General features: G+C 41.4%; 1 protein-coding gene and 1 non-coding gene across 51 annotated transcripts in view; one reads left to right on the top strand and one right to left on the bottom strand.

The window, feature by feature from the left end:
• Phldb2 (pleckstrin homology-like domain, family B, member 2) overlaps positions 1-26,388 on the top strand; it is a 219,834-nt gene that overhangs the window by 165,793 nt on the left and 27,653 nt on the right. For 31 of the 50 annotated variants that reach the window (NM_001432498.1, XM_087576899.1, XM_087576897.1 and 28 more), the window contains 6 exon segments: positions 370-513; positions 1,497-1,634; positions 13,618-13,746; positions 20,995-21,150; positions 22,096-22,206; positions 25,458-25,547. In NM_001432498.1, coding sequence (NP_001419427.1) covers positions 370-513; positions 1,497-1,634; positions 13,618-13,746; positions 20,995-21,150; positions 22,096-22,206; positions 25,458-25,547 — 768 coding nt within the window. 50 annotated transcript variants of the gene reach the window in all.
• LOC120095778 (small nucleolar RNA U13) lies at positions 18,224-18,328 on the bottom strand. Its single transcript, XR_015633817.1, has one exon. It is a non-coding gene; the product is annotated as a small nucleolar RNA U13 (small nucleolar RNA).

The raw sequence follows: 26,388 nt of genomic DNA on the forward strand, positions 1-26,388 counted from the left end.
ACTTTCTAGTCTGGATAGACTCTTGGTTCTTTGAGCTGTAGCAAGAATACAAATTTGTGAATTGAGGTTGGTTTTTTGGCTCTTATCTGGGTATGTAATTGGGTAGAACAATGTAGTCTCTATGGAAAAACATCCATCATAGTTCAATGAAACTGTCTCAGGTATGCTTTTACAGTACTTTTTAAACTGATTAATTTTGTTCTGGTACAAAACAAAAGGTCTCATATAGCTCATGTTGGCCCTCCTTGGCGTGTTTCCTATACCTGTGTGGAAGAAGAGTCTAAGCTTTGAAGCTGCTTTATAAAAGTCTAGTAGGAAAATTGTAGAACTGGGATGTGAATAACCCATTTCTGTTTTGCTTGAACGCAGACCCCAGAGGATGTGGGTGAGGAACAGAGGACTCAGGAGTTGGCTGCAATGGAAGACGCCCGGATGGTGATTCTGAACAACCTTGAGGAACTTGAGCAGAAAATCAAAGATATAAATGACCAAATGGATGAATCGTCCAGAGAGGTATAAGCTGGAAGCTCAATATCTGCTGTTTCCTGTTTTTCTATTTTCCCATCAGCTTAAATACGTTTCTGTTCATTGTGGCACAGGCTTGAGCGGCGGATACATAGAACTCAACATGAGCAAGCATTTATTCAGCGGGAATCATTTCTACAGTGTCCTGCCTTCCATTCTGTGTGTGTGTGTGTGTGTGTGTGTGTGTGATCTGATGACATAAGCATATTAAAGCCATATTTAACAGTTTATATCTAGCTAAACTTTTTTAGTTAGTATAATATGTGCTTTCTGATTATAATTTAACCTGTATTGATAAAGTGTTCCAGTTCTAATCCAACTTACATTTTCTGAGCATTCTTACCACGAGTTGGAATTAGATAGGTTCTATTAGGAGATTCACATGTGGATGAATCACAAGGCTTAGCTTTGTGGGACAACTTCATAGATTTGCTCATCTAATAGAAGTAAAATGTAGCAGCAGTTTTAATGTTACTATCATGGAGTGGTAGAAGACAGAATTTTGCCTGGGGTAGGGGTGGGGTCTGCATATCAGCACTCACAGATGGTGCCAATGATCCTGAGAGTCCAGTGAGGGGATTCCCCACCTGTTGTCTCCTGTACCCCCTGAAATCCCTTAGGAATGTGGGCCTCTCTAATAGGCAGCCCTCATGACATTTGCTCCTCAGACTCCAGGGACAAACAAGAGCTGGTTGTACCCAAGGTAGTTCATTCTTGTGCTAGAGCCGAAGCAAACAGGCAAAATATCCCTGAAGAGAAGTTACAGTAGAAAACTTTTAAGTGGCTGGCTAACTAGCTTTTTAAGCCAATTGTAGGCTCTCTTGGCTTTCTTAGGTAGACATTTCCAAGTCTCATGCTGGCTCTCTGTACCCTACAATATGGATGGTCAGTAACAATTGTTGAGAATCTGTTAAACACAGGCAGTGTTTCCTGAAGGTGAGATGCTTCTGACCTTTCTTTTATGTCCTTAGTTGGATATGGAATGCGCTCTTTTGGATGGAGAACAGAAATCCGAGACGGCTGAGCTCATGAAGGAAAAGGAGATTCTAGATCATCTAAACCGGAAAATCACAGAACTAGAAAAGAACATCGTAGGCGAAAAGACCAAGGTAAACAGACTAAGATAGAATGCATTTTTTTACGGGAAATTCGGGCATCCCAACTATTGGAATTTAACTGTTAAATGAAATCAGGTTGAATTGGGCTTTTTGTATCATGTTCCTGAATAATGTGGCTCTAAAAAAATGTCGTTAGGGTCCTGTGTTGTCACAAACAGACGTAGTCATGCCAGGAACCAGGCAGCAGATGCTGAGACACCTGGGTATCTCATGGCAATCTGGTCCTGCTTGATGAGCAAGTTCTCCTCCTCCCACATTGGTATTTCTCCTTTTATGATTCTACAGTGTTTTTTTTTTTAATTTTTAGTATTTTATTATTTTTAGTGTACTGAGCATGTTTGTCATTGGTGCCTTGCAGGTCGCCTTGGGCATAGTCAAACAGAGGTGCCTCGTTTCAGTTGACTTTTCTGTTCATTAATAAGATGAATGGCTCCCATTCATCCCCCCCCCCCCCCCCCCCCCCCGTTCTGGCCTTGCCATTGTCCCCAATGCAAGTGCACTGCTCTGTGAATAAAAGTGGTGTTGTTTCCAGAGGAAGTCCTCACACACTGCCAAGTAATCTCCAGGGCACAGGTGACACTGTGATGAGGTCTTGTTTATGTTTTCCAGGTTACAAGTTGAATGTGAGCTGACAGCCACTAGGGAAAACAAGGAACATTACTTCCAGGACTTAGAATTAAAAGTGTTAGTTTGTTAGTGCGGGATTCCCCACTCTTCGAAATAGTATACGTTCCTTTTCCATTATGATTTAGCAACAGCTGAACTAAGCCTAAAATTAAAATCAAAATTCCAAGTTAGGTTAGCAAGAAGCAAATAAGATTTAATACATTCTTTTCCCGCCTGTCTTGTTCTCTGTTAGGCAGAGACAAAGAAAAAAGTGTTTCTGTTTGAGTTAGGTCTTCTGCTTGTGTGTGGAAGGAATTTCCACTGCATGTGACTTCCTTGTAAGGCCCCTGTTTGAGTCCTGTATAGAAGGGCATTGGATCTCATTGCCAAAGACTGAGCTCAGAACTACTTGTCAGAAATGTCAGCTGGTGTTCACATTCCAGTTCATTTCCTGATTTTCTGAATGTTGAAATTAAAATGCCCACCCTCCTCGTTATTGACCTCATTCATGTATGTACCTTTAAGACTAGCCTTCAGGATTCCAAAGAACCTATTTGGATAGTGGGCATGTTTTGCTGTAGTTCACAGTGAAATCAAAGGGTCAACTGTATGAGCCTGGTGTAGGGGGATTGGGAGCTGGACCAAATGCTCAGTAGGTTACAAACCCTGCTGTGTGAGCCCGACAGCCTGGAACCCAAGTGAAAAGCCAGAAGTGGAGGCATGTGTCTGCAATCCCAGCTTTTCTCTAGCAAAATGGAAGGTGGAGAAAGGAAGGTCCCCCCAAGAAGCTCTTAGGGTAACTAGCCTATATTAAACAGCATAGTGGCACAACAAGAGAGACCCTGCTGCAAACAAAGGAAAAGAAAAAGGCTAACACCTGATATCCTCTGACCCCGACATGTGTGCCGTAGCATGTAGATGCCCCCCCCCATACACACATTTACACTGAGATACAGAAGTCTTGGTTAATGGCTTATCTTTTTTAGATACTTTTTATATCGAGATAGCCAGAAACTTTTGTTGTGGATATCAGATATCTTTTATTTATTTATTTATTGGTATACTTGATATTTTACTATCCAAAAATACTAATTAAATTAAATTTACACTGTAGTTTGTGTCATGGGACCAAAGAATAGGGCATCATGTTCCCTGTGAACACCCAGCTGCCCCTGTCCATGTAAATGTCTTCGCATAGACCCAACCTTTGTCCTTCTAACTTAATGAGCATCAGATTCACAAAAGTGAAGCCAGTTGAGCTAATGCTGGCTTTGACTTCCCAGAGAAAGCTATGCTGTGTTCAAGACCTAAGGTAAAGGAGGAAACCTGCAGCATTGGTAGAAAGAAGCCCAGAAGCCACCTCCATTCCTCCTGACAGGCGATTGAAGAAGCAAGAGTGCAGGGTGTGGACCAGATCCACAGCTGTTAGGGGATTAGTGGGTCTTGGCAGGTGGAGGTATTGTCTCTCATCACATGGTGTGGGAAGTGTTAGAAGCTGGCTTTGGGTAAGGGGCTGCAAGAGAGGATTGGGGGAGCAGGGGGGGTGGTTGGAAACAAAGACTGAGCCAGATGATGTCACTACGCATTCCAGACAGCCAAATTGAGAGAGCAACTTACCACTGCCTGGCAGAATTATCCTATATCATAAATAAGCTTGTTCTAGAATTTTCTGACGCAGGAATTTCTGACATCTGGGTTCAAATTTCTCGCTCTCCCTGCCCCATCAGAGAGAAGTAGTCAGTCTTCTTTACCTAAGGAAAGTTCTTTCCTCTCACCAAAGGCCACCCTTTGGACACCCTTCAAGTGCTGTCCTACACCACCTTCTCAAGTCCTGCGTGTTTCTGCTTAAACCTTGCCAGTTTACTGCATTTGTACTGTAAACACGCCACCTTTATTATCTTGGACTATCAACAGTTAAAATAAACAGATTCCTTCTGTCTGCATCCTGAGTCTCTAAAACAATTTTGCCAGCAGACACTGTGTCTCCAATTGCTGATTCAACGTCCTTCCCATTCCAATTGGCTTAGTCTCCACTGCTCCATCAAATTTCTCCTTTTAAGACTCCTAAGGACTTCAGCAATTCCCAGCCCACTCTGCTTTTCAGCCTCTTGTGGTGAGACTCCTAAGTGGCATTTAATACAGTGGAAAATTTTTCCCATGGCTTTTTTTCCCTGCCTTCTCCAACTTTACCTTTTGCTTCTCCTTTTCTGATGTTCTTTCTCTTGTGTTATGCATGTGTGTGTGTCTGTGTGTGTGTGTGTGTATGTGTGTGTGTGTGTGTGTGTGCATGCGCATGTTGGGAGTGGGGAGAGTAGGTTGTCTACGTGTGTGTACATGTGTACAGGCTCATGTGGAGGCCAGAGGTCACCTTCAGGTTGTTCTTCAGGCACCATCTGCCTTGCTTTTTAAAAATTATTCTCTGTTCACACCTGTTATGACATGTGGAGGTCAAAGAATAACTTAGAGTAGTTGATTCTGGCCTTCCACCATGTGGATCATAGAGATGGAAATCAGGTCATCGGGGCTGGCAGCAAGTGACCTTACCTACTGAGCCATTACCCGGTCCCCACCTTGCCTTTTTTGAGGTTGGGTGCCTGTAAGCCATCAGTTCAGCTAAGCTGGCTGGCCAATGACTCCCAGAGATCACCTGTTCCTGCCTCCCCAATGTACCACCACACACGGAATTTTTTAAAATGTTGATTTGTGGAATCTTTCTATTTTACTGGCAAACACTTTATTGACTGAGGTATTTCCTTAACTATCTTTCTCTTACTCTTATCTCTCTGGTATTCATCTATGATCTGAACTCAGTTCTTTTATCATCCCAGGGTTTCTTAAAAAAACTAAGGCTTCAAATGGCCTGGTATGTGGCTCACCCACGTGCACACCTCTTGCTCGCCACTTGTTCCCGAAGTTGTGTAACCTACCTGACATCTCCCCACAGATGTTTCATAGATTTGTTTCAACTGAATATATCCATAATGGAACTACTGATTTCCTATCCTCGTGGGCCACCTCATCTCCCTCCATTATCCTCCATTTCTCTGAATCTAAGAACTTTCAAGTCCCCACCTGACTGCTTCAGCATGAACCTGGATGCTGATTTTAACACAATCTTCCCCCATCACTTAATCTATGACACAGGGATTGTTCACATCTCTGCTGATGACATTTTCTTTGAATTCAATAAAATCTTTTCCTGACACTTTTTGGCTTCTGACTCTTCCGTCCACCCTCTTCATGCCTTCGACCAATTCACTTCACGTCAGCCATGGTAATTCCTTTTAAAAATAGAAACTAGGTCCTAGAATTCTGTTAGATTTAATTCAAGTACACCGGGATGGGGCGAGGGGTATGTCATCTCAATGTTACTGTGAATGTCCGTTTGAGATTCATCCTCTACCTCACCTCCTCCCAACAAAGGCCGTTCTCAGCTGCCGCTTCCCCATCTCCCTTCCTCACAGTCTACATCTTGTTTCTGTCCTCCAGGGCACAGTTTTCCTATTAGTTTTTCAGAAAAGCTTTCCTGGCATTGTCACGTCGAGAGCATATCCCTCTAGTGTTCTTTTAGAACTTTTATCACCATACTTTATTATTTGCATCTTTAGGGGTCGTTAGACATTTATTTCCCTCTCTGTTACCGCCATTCATCTAGCCTGTAGTAGCTTCCAAAACATTGCCTAGTGTGTTTTGGGAATGTTGTCCTTGGACTCTCCTGCTAACAGCCAGTTCAGACTGGGCACGACCAAAGGGAACGGAGCCAAACACCTGCCGAAGAGCTGTGTGCAGCCAAGTGTCAGGACAGCTGGGATAGGCTGCCCGAGTGCACATGCCACAGGCCTGGAATCACACTGCCAGTTGAGCCAGAGGGTAAGGCAGAAGGAGGAAATGGCCTTTGCCCTTTCGGATTAGGTTTCGCTCTGCACGCACCTGTTACTTTGCTCAGCTATAGAGTGGAGGGTGAGGAAAGCCAAACCCGAAAAGATATCCCCAGTGGGCAAGCTTGGGTTCAGATGCTCCCAGCACATCCTGTAATTCTGCTCTACATTGCATCTATTGGGGGGGGGGCGATTTATTTATTTTCTTTTCATGGGTATGTGTGTGTGTTGCCTAAAGGTATGTCTGTGCACCATGTATCTCCAAGGAGTCCAGAAGAGGCCATCAGGTCCTCCTGGAATCGGAGTCACAGATGGTTAGGAGACACTGTGTGTGTGCTGGGTACTGAACTGTGGTCCCCTGGAAGAGAAGCTCTTAACTACTAAGCCATCTATCTCTTCAGCCACCAGCCCTAGTTTCTTGCAGACAAAGAAGGCCTAGAAGCACAGGGGAAGTGCTTAATATCACAACTAAATTCATATCTTGATATGAAATTACTGACAGTGTTTCCTTGTTTTTGTTTTATTTATTTTACCTAACTTGAGGACTAGTATTTTATTTTACTTATTTAAAATTGTATGTATTATACATTATAATTATATGATACTACAGAAAATGTCAACTATACACGTGCTTATATGTACAAGATAAAACATGGATAAGGCATTCTGTTATATATTTACTGAGCATTTTTCTGTTGGTTCTTGGTCTAGCCCTTCACTTCTCTTAAGGAACCACGGTCAGTTTATTTCCATGTGGACTTTTGAGATGAAGCTGCCCTGACGGTTGCTGTGCCGGGATAGTAACCAAAGCACAGGGTCAGCCACTATACATGTACAAAAACCCTGAACCAACATGACTTCAACATGAACTCACAGGGAATGTTCATTTAGTGATGTGCTAAGAAAAAGACCATGTATCCCACTTCACATCTAATCAAGCAAAGAAAGGAGACGGGAGTGTTTGCCTTGATGACAAGATGGGGAGGCTCCATGCCCCATAGGCCCAGGCTCCCATAATCCCTAGCTGGGTTTGGGAAGGTTGAGAAGGCTCTTGCCTCTCCTTTCTCCCCTCCCTACTTTAAAGGCAGAGCTTGATTTGGGAGAAACTGTGCACATGCACATCTGTTATACATGTTTTTCTTCTGTCTTTGTCTATTTTTTACTATATTAAAAATAGGTTTTTCGACCTCCTCTATTTTGAGATTGCCTGTGCTTCGTCTGTGTATCTTAGCCTACAGGAAGGAAGACAGTCCTCTGAGCTAAAAAGCGAGTGTGATATTTAAAGGAAAGACCCCACTTCCCTACTCCTGGTGAAGATTTATTTTCCTCCATCACCCAGATATGGTAGTCATAAAACCCAAGCATCATTTCCTTAGAATGTGAATCCTTTCCTTTTCCCCACACAGATATTGTGTACCACCATGGGCATCCTCGTCTATACACACTGAGCTGTGCTCTGAAAGGGAAGCATAGGTCGTTGTCCCCACCATATACTCCAGAATGGAAGCTGAACATCTTTGATGCCCTAACTTTCCTACAGTCAGCAGATATTTCTGCATATGAAGTGGCTACATTTTATTCATTATTATCTTGCCAGAGGACTACTTCCTCCCTTTCCTTCCTTCTTAGCTGGGGTTGAGGAGAGGATAGGTGCGGGGAGGGTTAAGGGCATCAGCCTGGCTCACAGTCACCTCAGATGTTAATTCCAGGGGGGCAGCACATTTGCCAGGTCACGCTAGGGTTGGGAGGAACTCACCCTTTCCTGGGGCCTCTTCCTTACATTTCAAAGTCAGCTCCCTGGCTAAAGCAAGTGGAACAAGTCATGGGATTTGAGGATTAAACCAACTGGATTCCAGATGGGACTTTTTTTTCTAGAGTGTTTTGATTATAGAAGTCCCCTGTTCAGATTTACCTAGCTTTTATACATGGAATGGCCTGTAACTGTGTAAATAAATGCCAGGTAAATAAATTCTGGAACCCCCATGGCTTCTGGGACACAGACTAACCCTTGCTAAATCAGTTCCAAACTTGAGCCAGGGTTCTATGCATCAGCATGACCCGAGTGCCTACTCCGTGCTGTGATATGGGCTAGGTATCACGACAGTGGGTCTTAATTCTTGATGCCATTTTCTTAAGCTAGTAGAATTGAGAGAACTAGCAAGAACAAGTAAAGGAAACTTCGTTATGCTTGAATTTCAGCCTAAGCAGACAACAAGTCTTTAAATCTATATCTCAGGCGAAACGTGGATCATGCTTACACAAAAATATGAGGTGGTCCTTTAAAGTCAAATGTAACTGGGTGTCCTTTTGTTTTATCTGGCATCTTTTCAGAGTGACCTTGAAGCACCTAGTTATTGAGAATTGGAGGCTGACATGTAGTAAAATGGCATTGGTCATTTACCTAAGGATATTTTGGGTACTATATTAGTCAGGATTCTCTAGAGTCACAGAACTTATGGAATGTCTCTGTATATTAACGGAATTTATTGTAATCAGACAACAACCAGCAGTCCAACTAACCCAACAATGGGCAGCTGTGAATGGGAAGTTCGAGAATCTAATAGTTGCTCAGTCCCACGGGGCTACTTGTTTCAGCTGGTCTTCTGTAGAAGCTGGAATCCTGAAGAAGTGGGTTCCAACAGGTGTGCTGGCACGTAAGGGCAAGCAGGTGAAGAAGAGCCAATCTTCCTTCTTCCAATGTCCTTTTGTAGGCCTCCAGCAGACGGTATGGCCCAGATTAAAGGTGTGTATCACTACCCCTAGATCTGGAACTTTCTTTTACCCAGGCTGATCTTGAACTCAGAGAACTCCAGGGATTAAAGGCATGTACTTACCTTGCCAAGGCCTAAGATTTCATAGTCCCTATGCCTCAAGATCTCCACGTCAGAAAGCTTTGTGTTCCAGCTTCAAGATCTGGATCACAGGTGTGCCCTCCATTTCTGGATTGTAGTTCATTCCAGATGTGGTCAAGTGACAACCAGGCAGAGCCATCACAGGTGTGCTGTTAGATAGTCACACAGAGAAGCAAGTTACACTTCAGTTTCTTCCTTCAAGAACACAACTGAGAAGAAAGAAAACCAAAAGATCTAGGAAAATAGGAACTTTTATGTAGGTTGGTCTTGAGTTGTTTAAATGAATATTGGCTACTCTTGCATATAAGTTCAAATTGTTTAGAGTAAACATAAACACTCTTGGTCTTTGTATGATTTGAAAATACTCATTGGCAACTGAACATGAACTCTGTCCTCCTCCCTGGACTTTACTGGGCTGTAGGGTCATCGCAGTTCATCCTTTTTATGATTCACTCAAAGCATTTAACTTGAATGTTTAAGAAAAATAGTCTAGAGTTGGGAACTTACTTGTAAGAGAGGCTTTTTATGCTGGGAAGTTAAGACATTAGAGTCAATTACTTTAGGAATTTTCTTTCTATCTGTGTGTGTTCCCATGAGAGCATGGGTACACATGTACCATGATGCCCCTGTAGAGGTCAGAAGGCTGCCTTGGGTGTTTGTCCTTCTTGTTTGAAGCAGTCTTTGTTCATTGCAGCATATACCAGGCCAACTGGCCCTCCAGTTTCCCAAGCTTCTCCCCTCTCCAGCACCCACCTCACTATAGGATTGAGGGCTGGCATCACAGATACATGCTGCCACATAGGATCACATGTCTAGACACTCAAACTCAAGGCCTCAAACTTGAGTCATTTCCCCAGCCCTTGAGAACACTATTTGATTAGTTGTTGAATTACTGTCTTATGTCATGAGAAATTTGAAGTTGTATTTGCCACTGTCACTCCTAGTCCCAAATGTCCAAGCCTAGGTTCCTGGCAACATGGACGAAAACAGGAGATCTTTTGAAACATTTCTTTATCTGTCTTATATCTCTGTAGTAGTGACAGTGACAGAGACAAGGTTTGGAAATAGGATCAGTAAATCCTTGCTGTGTTATCCCAGTGAGTAAACCGAGCAACGAAACCCTGGGTGGAAAGCATTTTTCAGTGAAAGGACAAGGAGCAACCCTTCCTTTGTCTATCTCCAGTGCTCTTTGATCTTTATTGAGTGGACGAACAAATCATTGCAAAAAATAAAAAAAATAAGGCCAGCTGTCTGCATCCTTGATTCAAACCCACAAATTCAGCTAATTAAGAGTCAATGACATTTAAAACCACAACAAATGTCTGTCCTAAACACACGTAGACTTTTCTTGTTATTATTCCCTGCCCAGTTCCATATATCAACTGTTTGCACATCATTTGAATTGTATTAAGCATAGTTAAGTAACCAAAAGGTGATTTAAACCATGCGGAAAGATCGAGGGCTTTCAGATGCGACATCATTTTATAAAAGCTTTGAGCACGTGCAGACTTTGTTCACCTTGGTGGTTCCAGAGGCAATCTCTTGAAGTCACTGAGGGACAATTGATCATGCTAACATTTGTACACTGATTTCTACTTTAATTTATCTGTAACTAGCTTACCATTGACTTTATGAATAGAGAACTTTCAGAAGATCTGTCTGAAATGCTCAAGATAGACAGGACCTAGCAATGGGCATGAACCCAGCTGAATTTTGCCCAGGCTTCACCAGCAAACAAGGCAAACCTAGAACAAGGAAAGGTACCTAAAGAGCAGTCAGCCTCTGAGGTCATACTCTTTTATTCTTGGATTTATGACTGTCTTTTTGTAAACAAGGATTTGCTGGAGAATATCTTTATATAACTTTATTTTTAAACAGAGCAAAGTTTGTTACATTTTAAAGACATTTAATCCTTAGAAACAGGTTTAAATTGTAAAAGAAAAAGACATCTCTTTGAAAATATTATATTCATTTCTACTTCGGTGTTTGGAAAAATGCCTCTGTGTCTATTGTTTTTTAGAAGGAAGGACAGTCCATTTTTAATAATTTACGTATGAAAAGCAAGAATCCTGGAACTCTGGAATAGTTTTTTCCTTGTGGCAGATGATGCCTTTGCTCTAAGCTCCATCAGTAGTTTCCTGCTCTACCAACAAAGCAGAGGAATATTAGTTTCTTTCTGGCTCCAATTTCTTCTACCCAGGGCTCCTAGGGAGTGATGTCACCTCTGATCTCTCTGAGCCCACCTGCTGCTAATCCTCCCTGCATCCTTCCCCTCTCCCTTCCTTTGCCCTGGCATTGGGCCCTAGTGAGCCTTTGCTCTGAGACCTAAGTAGTGGTCAGAGCATTCTGGTACACACCGTGAAGCTGCAGAAAGTTCTAATGGTGCCTGCTTGCATAATTCTTTTAACCTCGCCCTTGTATGGAATTGTGAAACGCTTCCAGCATCTCAGACTGAAGGCACTGTGTAAACATGAGGTATTTTTTTTTACAAGTTGTTTATTTGGGTTTATTTTTTTAACAATTTTAAATGTTGAACACATAGAGCCATGATTTGGTCATGTCTTCGGTTCTGAGATCTGTGTTGGGGGGCAGTGCCTTTCCGTACCTAATATCTCATCACTCTTTCCTTTTTTTTTTTTTTCCCCCCCCCCCGGAGCTGGGGACCGAACCCAGGGCCTTGCGCTTGCTAGGGAAGCGCTCTACCACTGAGCTAAATCCCCAACCGCTCATCACTCTTTCCAACCAGAATAACTTTACCTTGTAGTCTTGCCCCTCTAGTATTTAATTATGTTGCATAGTTGTTTTTATTTTTATAATTTTCTGTCTAGAACTAGAGTTGCTCTTAAGTCTGATGACCTAGTATTGAGAAATTGATCTCTTTTGAATATACTTATTTTGCTGTGTAACTGCCTTTGATCCACAGGAAATAACGTTTTCATAGCCAGAAATCAGCAAGTGTGTGTATTGCTGTTTATATCAAGGGACAGATACAGGTTCTGAAATGAGCGACTAAACCTAGCAGACTTGGTGCGTTCTGATCTCTATGAACAGTTTCTCTGTTAACTGTGCGCTGGCTTTCTCTAGTCAGGCAGTGCGCAAAATGGACCCCAGAAGCTTGGGAGATTTGTCTTATATGCTGTATATGTCTTAACGCTGTTGTATAATTATTCTAGATTGGTAAATGGGGCAGGCTTTTCAACTTTATGACTACTTGGTTCAGTTATTTTCGAGGAAAATAAACTGTATTTGCAAAATACCTTTGAAATTTTAAAATCACCTAAACAATTGGTATTTGCAAAATACCTTTGAAATTTTAAAATCACCTAAACTTGCCTGAACCTAGATGGTTGTTTATGTCATAGGGTTTTAGATTTGAACAATAACATCTTTTACAAGAATCTAGGTATGTGTTTATGTAGGAAATCATGGCTGTTTGTATTTCAAAAATTACAGAAAAGACAATTTCATAGGACTATTTGAAATCTTCATCTTCTTAAAAGGATCTTTTGTGACAGAAGAAGCATATATAAGTCATTTAAGTTACGGATGAGTGTCAAATCTCAGTGGATTTGTTTACACTGAAAGTTAAATACAAGAGAATCTTGCCTGAACTGCCCTTCAAATGGTGTTAAATTCAAGAGGGGCTCTGTGGGGCTCCACCATCAGTGCATGTAGTGTTTACCTGTTATAGCAAATGGAGTCACTTCCCTCTTTTCTCTGCTGGGTTTTGCAGTCTCTCCTTCATTTCACTGTTAGTAGTCTCCTTCCTTCCTTCCTTCCTTCCTTCCTTCCTTCCTTCCTTCCTTTCTTCCTTCCTTCTTTCCTGTCCTATCTTTCCCAGGGAGAGGTGTCATTGTAAGGAAGCCTGTGTCTGCATGGTCAGTGTCTAAGCATTGTTTCCAAAGTACGTGCTTCCCCCTGTTGCTTTTGAGTCAGCTTGGCAATCATTTCTCTCTCTGTCTCTCTGTTTCTCTCCCTCCCCCCTCCCTCTCTCTCTCTCTCTCTCTTCCTCTCTCTTTGTCTCTCTGTCTCTGTCTCTCTGTCTCTGTCTCTGTCTCTCTCTCTATGATTTCTTATCTCTGGATTTTCTCATTTCATCTCTGAGCTTTCCCCATTGCTAGAACCATTTAACAGGGAGGAAAAGGCTGCAGGAGCGAGCCTAGGGCACCTCTGACCGGAGAACAGACTGCAGGAATTTCTGAAGTAAGCTAGCAAATCCTCTAGTGGTTTGGATCAGAGGGTACGAAGGGTAAATAAATAGCTCCCCTGCTTTGCCAGTTTTCTGACAAAGGACTCTTGGCCTGGATAGCGTATGACATAGATGCCATCTCTTTTGTTCCTTGAGGACCATGGATCAGCAATGTTCCTTCTTCACATACCTATTCCCGTGTCCCTTTATGCGGTAGCAGGAGGGAGTGAAGAAAGAATGGCAGGTGTCAGTAGCTGGTGAAGGAGGCTGTCGGAAGAAGGCAGGATCTTCCATTCTGTTCTTATCTCTTGGCCCTAACCACTAACAAGCTCTGTTTGTTCATTCCTAGTGTATGCTTATGCCTGTTTGTTACCACCGGGGATGCTCGCTCGCACCTGGGGTGTGAAGGTTAATACCCACCCTTCTATTTTCTGATTTCTGAACTTCAGGAGAAGGTAAAGCTTGATGCTGAAAGGGAAAAGCTAGAGAGGCTTCAGGAGCTGTACTCCGAGCAGAAGACCCAGCTGGACAATTGTCCTGAGGCCATGAGGGAGCAGTTACAGCAACAACTCAAGAGGGTCAGTAGCAAGCAGGAATGCACCGCTGGTTTGTTTTGTCTTGTTTTTTTTGCTATTAAGTTCTGCTTACCTGTGACTTACTACTTAACAGCGTACATTTGCCTAAGATCTAGTTTTTAGATCCTTAAAAATAGAGATGCACATGCTGACAGTATATATGATTCTATGTTAATTGGTTGGAAAAATTCCTTGTTAGGATTGTCTCTAGTTCAAAATCCAAAGATATTTCTGGAGCCACCAAGATTGTAGCATTTAAATCAACTGACATCTTCAGCTCCTGTATCGTGAGTATTGTTTGCCCTTGGATGTCTTTCCTCTTAGCTTGATTTTTATGCTCTTGTTTGAAAATTACCCTATTCTGTTCATACCACCATGCCTCAGCTATCGGCTCATTTCTTCTGCCTTGAAATTATTAGCATGACAGCAGCAGTAAAACACCAAATCAAAGATGAGGAGTATTACAGATGCCTTCTAGATCTTCTCATACAGACATATTAACTTCTAAAAGGGTCCTGGAGCTTGGACCTGACAGTTCAGTGTTACCAGCTCATTCTCTTACTCCCTAGTGCTGGCAAGGTCTAACGGAGCCATGCTGGTTCCTTTCTGAAAAGAGACTTTGTAAGTGGATAACTTCACAAGTGCTGGCAGAGCCACATATTGTTTTATAGTGTCTTGACAACTGGATCGTCTCTAAACCAGCAGCCCAAATCAACAATGATCCCTGGGAAGGAAGCATTAACAGCCCTACACCTCTCAAGGAATCACAGGACTAGTGATTAGTCTTAAGTGACTAACAATTTATGACTTCACACGAGTAGACAAGAAGGTGTCTCTCGTTCAAGCTTGTCTTGCACTTCGTAAGAATGAGCAAGAAGGAAATTCAGTTGTGGTAGCACCGTTGAAAACAATTTCTATGACCTTCATTTCAAAAATATTTGCTATCTCCGGGAATGTTGCTGGGCAATGAGAAATTGCAGTTAAAAAAAATCATAGGATGTATTTCAGAGGTTGAAAGAATCTTATGAAGCTAGGCATGGCGCCACATGCCTGGAACCCTAGAGGCCAGCCTGGTCATGCCACTGAGTTCTATCCAGTGAGTTGCATGGCAAGACCTTGTCTCAAACAAACAAATATGAAAAAGTATCCAGTGCAAACAAGCCAAGCATAACTAGTGTCACCTATTTCTTACAATGTTATTTAAAGAATGTTTTTGCAAGCTATCGTTCCCTTTCACTTATTGTGTTCTGTAAAGCTGGTCCCACTGCCAAGAAAAGTACCTGTCCCTTTATCTCCCGCCTTTCTGGAAACTCTGGGATAAAAATAATTTCAAAGAGTCTGATATTCGTGAGATAGTTTTAGTTCGTATTTATGTTTATGGCCAGCTCACACAAGAGATGGGGATACAGGACTTTATACTCATTTCTTGTGTTGTTTTCTACTTATTGATAATGATTTAGCACTTTGTTCATGATATTTGTCCAGGTCCGTAGCATGCTTATGTATTTTTCTCTTCCTTTCCTCTACTTGTCCATGAATCTGTGCTCTTTGTAAACTGCGCTTCTAGATTCTATTAGGAGCTCGAGGTTGTTAATATCACTAATTACTGTCTGCATAATCTGATTCTTTAGGATGACTCATAAATCTATATATGTGTAAAAATCTCCTCGAACGAAGAAAGGAAATGATACAAACAGTGTCTCCATCATCTACAAACAGACTCCTCCTTTATCTGCTCCAAACAGAGGGAAAATTCTGACCATAGCCCTTCTGTAACTTGTGCTCACCTCCTAGGAAGAGATCTCATGATCCTGTTGCCTTGATGTCTGTGTAACTCTTCACCAGTTTCTTCACTTAACCTCTCACCTCACAGGAAGTCCTTTTATATTAAGAACTTCCTGCTTTGTCACAACGCACCTCCCTTCAGACTGAGCTTCCCAAAGGTGCAAAACTAAAGTCATAGTGTAGTTTCTGCAACCCTCATACACTTCCTCATGTCATAGTGTAGTTTCTTACAAGTACTTCCACTAGATGGCATGCCACGTGAAATAAAAGGAGATCGGTAGGAGGCGCTGCCCTGGAAACCCGAGCTAAATTGTCTTGGTCTAGCAACTAGTGCATATGGGACACCTCAATCACTGCCTCAGAGACCGAGCAAACATGCAAACGATGACCTGTCCAGTACCGGCTGGCGTTTCGTCCTGAAGCCAGTCCCGGGCAGCTCTCAGTGAAGAAGGAAAACGTGGGATTAAGAGTGCCTTTCGTTTGTCAGGATAGTTTCCACCATTAAAGTGGGTGCGGCAGACACCTATCAGGGCAGTTTTCTAGTGCTCTTTATTGCAACTGTTCCTCTGGATCAGTGGCTTTTCACCCTGTGGGTTGTGACCCCTTGGGGTCACATATCAGATATTTATATGACAATTCGGAACAGTAGCAACAGTGCAGTTATGAAGGAGCCACAAACATAATGGTTGGGGCTCACCGCGATATGAGGAAGTGTATAAGAGGGTTGCAGCATTTGGAAGGTTGAGAACCCCTGCCTTAGATTGTTGATTTGGGATTTTTGACTTTAAAAATATTCTATGCAGCGACACCTATAACTGGGACCCTCCTGATCTATCACGGGCTCTAAAATCCACTTTTCCCAAAGTCTAACAAGAGATGAATAGCTTGTGTGGACATCACTGTCTTTTCTACGTCACAGGGAAAATGCACACTTACCTCCTTCTGTATTGCAAAAGCCTGAGGAGTGTTTGCTCTAATGCAGGACATGGAGAGAGGTTTGCACACCCCCTCCTCTATCTCAGTTTGCCTCCAGAGCTGGGCTTAACCAACCCATCGTGAGATTGTTTCTATAACCAGGCCCAGCCATATCTCACTCGTTTTCCTCTTTCTCTCCCTCTATTGAGCCATGAAAACCTAAAGATCTTTTAAAGTGTGATTTTTTTTAAAAAATTATTTATTTACTATTATTATTTTTACTTATTCACTTTACATCACCGCCCCCTCCCACTCACCTCCTCCCACAATCCTTCCCCCCATCTCCCTCCCCTTCTCCCTGAGCAGGTGGGGACACCTTTAGGTATCCTCTGATTCTAGCACATCCTCTCCCACTGAGGCCAGACAAGGCAGTCCAGCTAGAAGGACATCTCCTACTTGGGCCAGTACCACTCACATTTTACGAAACTGCATGTCCAATTCAATTTTGTCATACCTGCAGCCATTGAACTGTCTTGTCGTTGTGAGGCTTCACTCTGTAATATTGTGCAAGTCTCTTTTTTTAAGATTTATTTTATTATTTCATGTATATGAGTACACTGTCGCTGTCTTCAGACACACCAGAAGGGGACATCGGATCCCATTACAGATGGTTGTGAGCCACCGTGTGGTTGCTGGGAATTGAACTCAGGACCTCGACAAGAGCAGTCAGTGCTCTTAACTGCTGAGCCATCTCTCCAGTTCTTACTATGTAAATCTTATGAATGAAATTTTTATTACAATAGTAATTATACTGTGAAAGTTGTCCATGTAAATCTACGTGAAAATTATCAGCTAATACACTTTAACAAGAGAGAAGGGCTTCTATGTTTCTTATGTCTCCAAAATAATTTATAAATAAAACACAAATCAGAAAAAGAGACAGAGAGAGAGAAAAGGAAAACAGAATGGCACAGAATTTTTCTCGGTGCAGCTGTCTTCCGGATGACCTTTCACCTGCTGTTGGTAGAGGGATGTGAGCTTGTGATGTCCTGTCAGTGAGTGAAAGTGGTTACATTCCTCATTCAGCTGCTCATGTATCTGAACTCACTGAATGAGAGCTGCCTGTGCCTGGCCTTTCCTCTCACTTAGACTCTGTCTGTCTCAAACTCCCTTCCAAAAATCTGATTATCTAAAATTTAAAGACTTTATTTCTCAGCTCATAGCTTTATGAACATGTGTTGATGGCCTAGGTTCCTGAGGAGACAGTCCCTGATGGGATCTGGGTATTGCGCCTAGCTGCACTGTCAGCCTTTCTATCTTATACATAAACCATTATTTTCATTCAGTGGTTTAAATGATTACTACAACCAACAGGTCACTCCGTGGCTGTCTCTCAGGGTGCTCTGTAGTAACTATGTGTGGAGCAAGCTGCTGGCTAGCACCGTGTACACCATGGGCCATATGCACACTTTAAAGATGATGCAAAAGCCAGCCTGGAGACTTCAACTGTTTTAATCTTAATTATCTTTAACCCCAAATTAAGATTGACTGGAAGATACTGAGAACTTGTGCTTGTATGAATAAATATATCATTTAGTACATTATTTCGAGACTACAGACATTTTGTCCAAGAAGCAACATTTAATTCTCTATTAATTCCTGTAAGTAAGCAATTCATTTAGAAGTCTCTGATAAGCTGAAAATACTACCCACAGTTTACATGGAGAGACTGAGATACCCTAGATAAACTAATGAGTGTGTATATATATCCTTTTTTTCACATCAAACGGGTAATGTGCCCATGACGTAACAAGGTTTAGTGGGTGGCACATGTCATGCACGTGGCATGAACACCCAATCATCACGCTTTATGAACCGAAAGGATCTGTATATGTATTCATAATATCTGAAAACATTGTTATAGTTTACTTTTTAAAATTGGCCTAGACGAACTCTCTCTCTCTCTCTCTCTCTCTCTCTCTCACACACACACACACACACACACACACACACACACAGAGAGAGAGAGAGAGAGAGAGAGAGAGAGAGAGAGAGAGAGAGAGAGAGAGAATTCCTCCTAAGACAGAGTCTTACAACTCTGGATCCTTCTGCCTCAGCTTCCTAAGCACTGGCCCTATAGACATGCGCTACCACACCCCAAGATGAATGTTTTACAAACTGCATTTTTCTTATGCTAAGCTTCCATAAATCCAGTGTGCATCAGCAAAATAAACTTATTGGCCTGTCTTTGCCTGCAATTTCATGGCAACTAATAGGTCCTGATTAGATAGAAAGATTCAATTGAATAAAAAAATTATACTTTATCAACAAATAAAACCCAGAAGGAGTAATTACATAGTGACATACAGATTATTGTAAACTCTCTTTACTGATTGAATTTAACCACAGCAACAAGGGATGTCCTAAATATCTTGGCTCTGCAGAGCCACAGCATCCAACTGACTTTTCCTCTTAGCCAAATATTTATAAATTATAATTTAAAATATTCTACATAGACCACATTTGGAATTCTGGTCATGGCTCTAAAAATACAGCAATATTTTTAATGGACTCATGAATAATTTATACAATGTGTCCCAAACCCAGCACAAAGGCAATGTGTGTATTCATTCCTGTTTTCAAGGACTTTCAGAGTTTGAAGAACACCTATTCGTTTCCATTATTTTTGGTCATCTTTAACTGTCTTCAAGGTTGTTCATGGGGTAGTGGTACCTAATGTTTTGAATAGCTGCCTTAGTAAGGGTTACTATTGCAGTGATGAAACACCGTGACCGAAGTAACATGAGGAGGAAAGGGTTCATTTGATTTACATATCACTCGTCAAAGTCCACTGAGAAAAACCAAGGCAGGAATTCAAAAAGGACAGAAGCCTAGAGGCAGGAGAGGTCTTGGAGGCATACTGCTTGCTTACTTTTTATGGCCTTCTCAGCCTGCTTTCTTGTAGAACCCAGAACCACCATCCCAGGGTGTCCCGTTCAAAACATGCCCTAAGGGTCTACAGCCCAAACTTAGGGAAGCATTTTCTCAATTGAGTTTCCTCCTCTCAAATGACTCTAGCTTGGGTAATGTTGACATAAAACTATACTGTACACTCTCTCTCTGTTCCTGGTGAGCTCCACTCTTTCAATAAAGACCTTTGTGAACAACTTTAATGGATCCATAAAGGCTCAGTGAATGAATCTTGCTCTCCAGATGCCTTTTTAAAAAGACGTATTTTTTTAAAAAAAATTATGTGTATGTCCATGTCTGAGTGTGGGTGTGTGCATGTGTGTACAGACACATTCAGATGCCAGAACAGGGTATTAGATCTCTCCAAAGTAGGAGTTACAGGCAGTTATGAGCTGCCCAGCATGGGTGCTAGGAACCAAACTCAGGATCTCTGGAAGAGCAATATGAGCTCTTAACTTCTGAGCCATGTCTACAGCCCTCCAAACGATTGTTTTAGGGAGTTGTGTGTTCACAGCAAATCTGAGGAGAAGAATCAGAGGTTTCCCACATGCCGTATGCTTCACACAACATAGGTTTTGTTATTAATTTTTCTTACCAGACATCTAAATTGGTTACAATTGCTGAGCCTAGAGACAGATCACCATCAATAGAGTTCATGTTCTGGTGCTGGTTTCTTGAGCATGTGTCCCTTTTCTATACTATATAGTCAATAATATAATATATAATATAATAACTACAATAAACATTTACTGTATGGCTGTTCAACATTTATATAATTATATATATATTTAACACATACACAAACACACACACACATATATATATGTATATATATATATATGTATATATATATATATATATATATATATATATATATATGGAAACAATTGAAGGAATTGAGGCAGGGTAGTAGCACATAGCTGTGATCCCAGCTCTGTGGAGGTTGAGGTGAGCTACAGATGAACTGGAGCTGTACAAAGAGACCCTATCCAAAAGAGTGGGGAGGGAGGGGGAGAAGGAGAGGGGAGAAGAAAGGGAGGACAAAACAAGGAAAGAAAAAAGGAAATAGGAAAAACAAAATGTAAAAGAAAAATAAACCCCAAACACTAAGCATAAAGAAAGTTTACTGTTTCCTCCTTATACCCCAGTGAATTGTGTTACTGTAGTTGGGGTACATGTATCCCCCTAAAAGACTCTGATGTAGTTTAGGATTAACTTGTAAGCTACTTTAACCTGTCATCATTTTATATTATATTTCATATAAAAATAAGAGAAACAATAATTTTCTTAAGAGACTATTTGGTCTGCAAATAACACTTAGGTCGTCTATGGAAATATTTTTATATTTCACAGTCTATTTGAAGCCATCTACTAGTTTTAAAGGAAAAGTTTTACACACTCAGAAAAGCCCCAAACTGACCATTCCTTTCTAACAGCCACGGCTGGGTTTAATGCCATCCCCTCCTTCTAGCCCCACAAAGGCTTCTGTATTGGCATGAGTACTTTTAAGTGCTTTTCCTTCACACTGAAAAGGTTGCAGCCACTCTAGTGTGCTTCCTTTTCATTCTGTCTTCTCCACAGGATGCCGACTTGTTGGATGTTGAGAGCAAACACTTTGAAGACTTGGAATTCCAACAGCTTGAGCATGAGAGCCGTCTAGATGAGGAAAAGGAGAACTTGACTCAACAACTCCTGCGGGAGGTGGCAGAATATCAGCGGAACATCGTGGCTAGGAAGGTAATTTCCAGGGGATGCTTGGCGTGAGAAAGGAGAAGTTCCTGTCAACCGTGGGGCAGTGATCATGCCCGTTGATACGGTCATTCATGTAACTGTGGGCTCTGGCTGTCTCTGTATCTGAATATCCCTTTGTGTATGTCACATCTGACCCGCACCAAATGACAAAGAGTGTGCAGCACAATATAAGCTGATATACTGTATAGTCATGGTTATACTGTTATAGAGGTAATTGTGGCTAATACACCGCCCTTTTACACACACACACACACACACACACACACACACACACACACAAAACACAAACCCAAGTCATAGACAATCAGCTGTTTGTTTCAAATCACCTCCTCTGCCAGTTGAAGTAACTAGATTTAGAATAATTCTATGAACGAAATCTATTTAGCTGTTTTTCTTTCAGTTGATTAATAATCCTCAATGCTGAGAGCCTGTTGCCATTAGCAACAGACCAGTAGGAAATTGTTCTGTTTCCATGGACTCTACCTAGCCCCAAACACCTGGATGCCTAGCCCAGAGTTTAACATTTATTCCATAATTTATAATCATACCCTGTAACGTACTAATTTGGTAAAACTGAGGGATAAAATTGTTGGAGAGAAGGACAGAGGATTTGACTCCTGATTTCTTCTTACTGATGAAATTCTATCTTTTATTTTAATCACAAGCATGCTCAAAAAAAAAAATCAACTGATACTCCAAAACACAATTCTCTATTGAGTTCTGAATCTTTCAAATCATGTGAACCGCATCGCCTGTAAGTCAAGAAGACTTGAGCTTGGTCGGTCAAAAGTTTCATCCTTAGGTAACCATGGTGGTCCACCATAAAATGTGGGCAGGTTATTCAGGTTCTAAAGACTTATTTCTTCCTTGGCCAGGGCAAATTTTTGATTGTCTAATGTGCATCTCTCGATGGTTACTTTTGTCTCCCAGGAAAAAATATCTGCATTGAAAAAGCAAGCCAGTCACATCGTTCAGCAGGCTCAGAGGGAGCAAGATCACTTCGTGAAAGAGAAAAACAATCTGATAATGATGCTTCAAAGAGTGAGTACTTCCTGCTCAGAAGGCTGCCTCTTCTGGTGAATGCCTTTATGCTCTGAGAACGCCACTTGTATCCACTTTTTGTGTAATAGTCCACATTGGTAACAGTACTCTCAGATGGTGAGCTACGACTCAGTGAGCACTGAGGTTTACTTAGTACCATTTCAACACCCACAGTATGAGCTATGACAAATCTGTACTTTCTCTTATTTTATTAGAAAAAAAAATCCACACTGTTCTTCATTAAAATGGTCCCTAGGTTAAAGACTGGGAAAAAAATTGTAGCCCCAGTTTGGACATAGCCCCTGATATGGTTTTAGGGGTAAAATATCAGACAGCAAAACTGATGGTATGCCACTGCCTGGGAAGATGATATTAGGGTAGTGGAAATATATGATAGACTTGCAGCATGGAGCCAGGGCACAATGGAGTCCAGAGTGAGGTAGACTATGGTACCACCAACAAAAAGTGTACATTCTCTTCTCAGTTACTTTTGCATCCTTTCTGTAAAGTTATTAAACCACATGAGGGCCTCTGTAGCCTACACACAAATCCTGGCAGTTTTTGCTCCTTCAGAAACACCAGAAACCCCCCAAATGGAAATATAGTTCCCCTCACCCTGCCGAGCTCTGTGGTACAGACTCTGTTTACCATTAGGACTCCCTCTAGCCACTTTTCGTACACAATATTCAGAAGCACCACTTACATTGCACACTAACATGTATTCTTAAGCGGTTGTTGAAATTTTAAGGGGAAAACAAAAATGTCTAAATAATAGATTTTTACACTTGAGCCAAGGAGCTCACAGAAAATCCACATAAAAAACAGATAAAATTCAATTTGATTATAAACAACTGTGGTTTGTGTATGGTAAGAATTTTATTTCCCCATAACAGACCTAGAGATGCCTTTCAATCTCAAACATTCCAACAGACACTTTTGTAGACATGGGAGATAAGTGTGGGCTAAAATTTACAGCTGGTTCTCCTTAATCATGGATTTCCCATTTGTGGTTTGTCCTTCTTGCTAAAATGTACTTGAAATACTTTCACGGACATACCCAACAGTAAACACCGTGAATCAGCTCACCCTGCATGTTCCCAGTTGAACTTGACCAACATCCTGCTCTCTCTCTTAGCTCTCCTGCCCAGCCATGGTTTGGTTACTGTTCAGGGTCATGCAATCTTGTTGTTTCTCTTCGTGCATACTGTTGGTGACTTTACTGTTAAAAGGGACCCCAAATGATGCTACAGTGTTGTCAAACATCTCCACATGCAGGATGCTGTGGTGTCTCCCATAGCCTTATCTTTTAGACACTGGTTATAATGTCATTTGTCAAGCAAATGTGAATGAAACACAAGTGCGTGTCACGGAAGCTGTTTCAAACAGCGCTACACACAAAACTCGGGTGTGTTCTGAGAAACTGATTAAAATGTTCTGAGAAAACATGGTGGTGTACTTGGAAGCCTAAAGCAGGAGAGCTATGAATTCAAAGTCAGCCTAGAACATGTACTGAGTTTCAACTAGTCCTACATACACGGTCATATACTGCCTTAAAAAATAACTTTAAAAGAGCTGAGCAGGGGCGGGCACTCGTCAAGCAAGCTAAGTGACCTGAGTTCCATCCCTAATGTCCATGCAGAAATAGTAGAGTAGAACAGTATCTACAAGGCTGTCTTCTCACCTCCAGCCATGAACTGTGGCATGTGCACCCATGCACGAGCACACACACATACACACACACACACACACACACACACACACACATAAACACAAACACACATACATATGGCATGCATACATTCAAAATAGTAATAATAATAATGATGATGATAGTAATAATAATAGAAGAAAAAAGGAAGGAAACAGAGAGGGAGAGATTGAGGTTAGCATGAGAGCAGCAGTGTGACCCCACATCACCTAAGATGGTCACAGTCCTTATTATAAATAGTGAAAAATTCAAATGCTGGTGAAAGTGTGAACCAGCTAAACCAGCATGCCTTGCTGGTCTATGTGTGAAATGTATAGCACCCTCAGAGAACTCCCACGATGTTTAACTTACAGCTTTAAGCATGTACCTACCTGGGACCCAGAAATCCTAATAGATATTTACACAGGAGAAATGAAAATATGTCTTTATGACAGATATCTACAAAGATGTGTATCAAATTGCTTGAATCAGCTTTTGCACAATTAACGCCCCACCATCCCCCTCAAATACAAGCTAAATAACCATCAAGGGAAACATGAATTAACACACTGTCGTGTGTATATTTTAACACTCCTCAACATGAAGTAGGGGTTCACTCTCTAGGCATGGTGGAGTAAAGCCAACCAAAGAGGGTGCATATTGAATGACTCCATTTATGTCGTGCTGGAGAGAAGGAAAACTTAGTTCAAGGCCAAGAAAGTCAGAGCAGTGCTCTGAGGTTAACTGGAAGAGGCACGAATATTTCTAGGGGAGAGAAATAGTCTTTATCTTGTTTGCAGTGAGTTCCTATTTGCTAAAAATAATCCGTTAGAAACTTAAAGTCTTGTATTGTTATATATTATATCATAGTAAATAATATACACCTTAACTATTTTCCTGAAGGTTGTCAAATAGTGGACTGTGAACCTAAATATAAAAAATGAATGCTGAGAAGTTTTCAGGAGAAATGTAACAATGGATTATGAGATTAAATTACCAGAAGCCACTGGAGTATACACAATTTAGGGGAATAAAGATTCGAGTGTAGAAAATACACAACAGATTAAGGCTGAGAAGGCTCTGAGTCACGGAGCCTTCCTTCTTCCATTTGCTATTGTTTGTTTTCAGAGAGTCTCATGTAGCCCATGCTAGTTTCTAAGTTACTGTGTAGCTGAGACTAACCGTGAACTCCTGACCATCCCTGCCTTCACATTCTAAGTGCTGCAATTACTAGCCCGTGCCGCCATTCCTGGATCCTGTGGCCATTCTCGACTTCATTTAGAACATCCAGTTTTTTTTTTCTTAAAACTGCTATCAGTTTGTAAAATTTGCCGTGAAGAAAAGGTTATCTCACTAAATACGTTTGAAAGTTGCTCATGCATCATATGAGCTAATAGTAGGCGAGCCATCCCATCTGTCATGACAAGTTTTTACTGAGCATGAGGAAAGAAAATAGAAATGGGTGTGTCCAGGACTTTGATGTTTGTCTCTAATGCAAGGTCAATATACTTCTCGGTTGTTTACTGAGTTGACTCCAAGCTTAATAAGTTTTCTATTTCTTTAGGAAAAAGAGAACCTTTGTAATTTGGAAAAGAAGTACTCCAGCCTCACTGGGGGAAAAGGGTTTCCTATTAACCCCAATACTCTGAAAGAGGTAAGCCACGATTTTATGTGTCTGCTTATGTCAACTTAGAAGTCAAGTATACGTCAGTTTTGTGCAATAACTCAGCTAATAAAAACCTTAGCTTAGATGACTTGCAAAAACTCACAATGCTTGATATGTCCTCGCTGTCCCTTATCTGTGCTTCTAGGAATCCAGGGGTTATCATTGTGCCATGGATGCCATACACATCCATGTGTGTGTGCGTCAAGACACATCTACCTGTCTTGACAGTGACACTGTGGCCTTGAGTCTTGCATTCTCTTCCCTTTCCTCATCCTTTCTTCTCCTTCCTCTTTCTTTATTATTCTCCTGTCTTACGGGGTATAAAAGTGTCCTCCAAGAAGATGGAGATGGATTGGGAAGACGGTCTGTTGTTTTTCTTTGATCTCCCTTTTCCCTTCACTTGGAGCTCCTGTTTGCCATACATATTCTTTACCCATCATCCTCTCACTCCCAGCAATTATTGCTCAATTATTCTCTCCCAGGGCTACACTGCTAGAACATTACTGCCGTGGAAACATATGATACCAATAATAAAGTCTCCTCGTCTGTATTGACTTATAAACTCACAGAGAGGTTTGTTGCTACATGAAAATTTACCCAACCTTTTGAAGGCTTTTATTTATAGGTTGTTTACATAAAAAAGCAGAGAGGGGATTTCATAGCTAAAAACTATGTGTTTTGTGTGTGCATGCATGTACCTGCACATGTTTATTCATGTATGTTCAGGTATATGAAATAAAATGTTCATCACAATAATAGGACTGACCAAGTATGTGTCTTAGAAGCATTTTAAAACTATTTCTATAACAGCTTCACTAGGTCCTATCGT

Source organism: Rattus norvegicus, chromosome 11 (assembly GCF_021556685.1).
Source record: "Rattus norvegicus strain SHRSP/BbbUtx chromosome 11, alternate assembly SHRSP_T2T, whole genome shotgun sequence".
Classification (NCBI taxonomy): domain Eukaryota; kingdom Metazoa; phylum Chordata; class Mammalia; order Rodentia; family Muridae; genus Rattus; species Rattus norvegicus.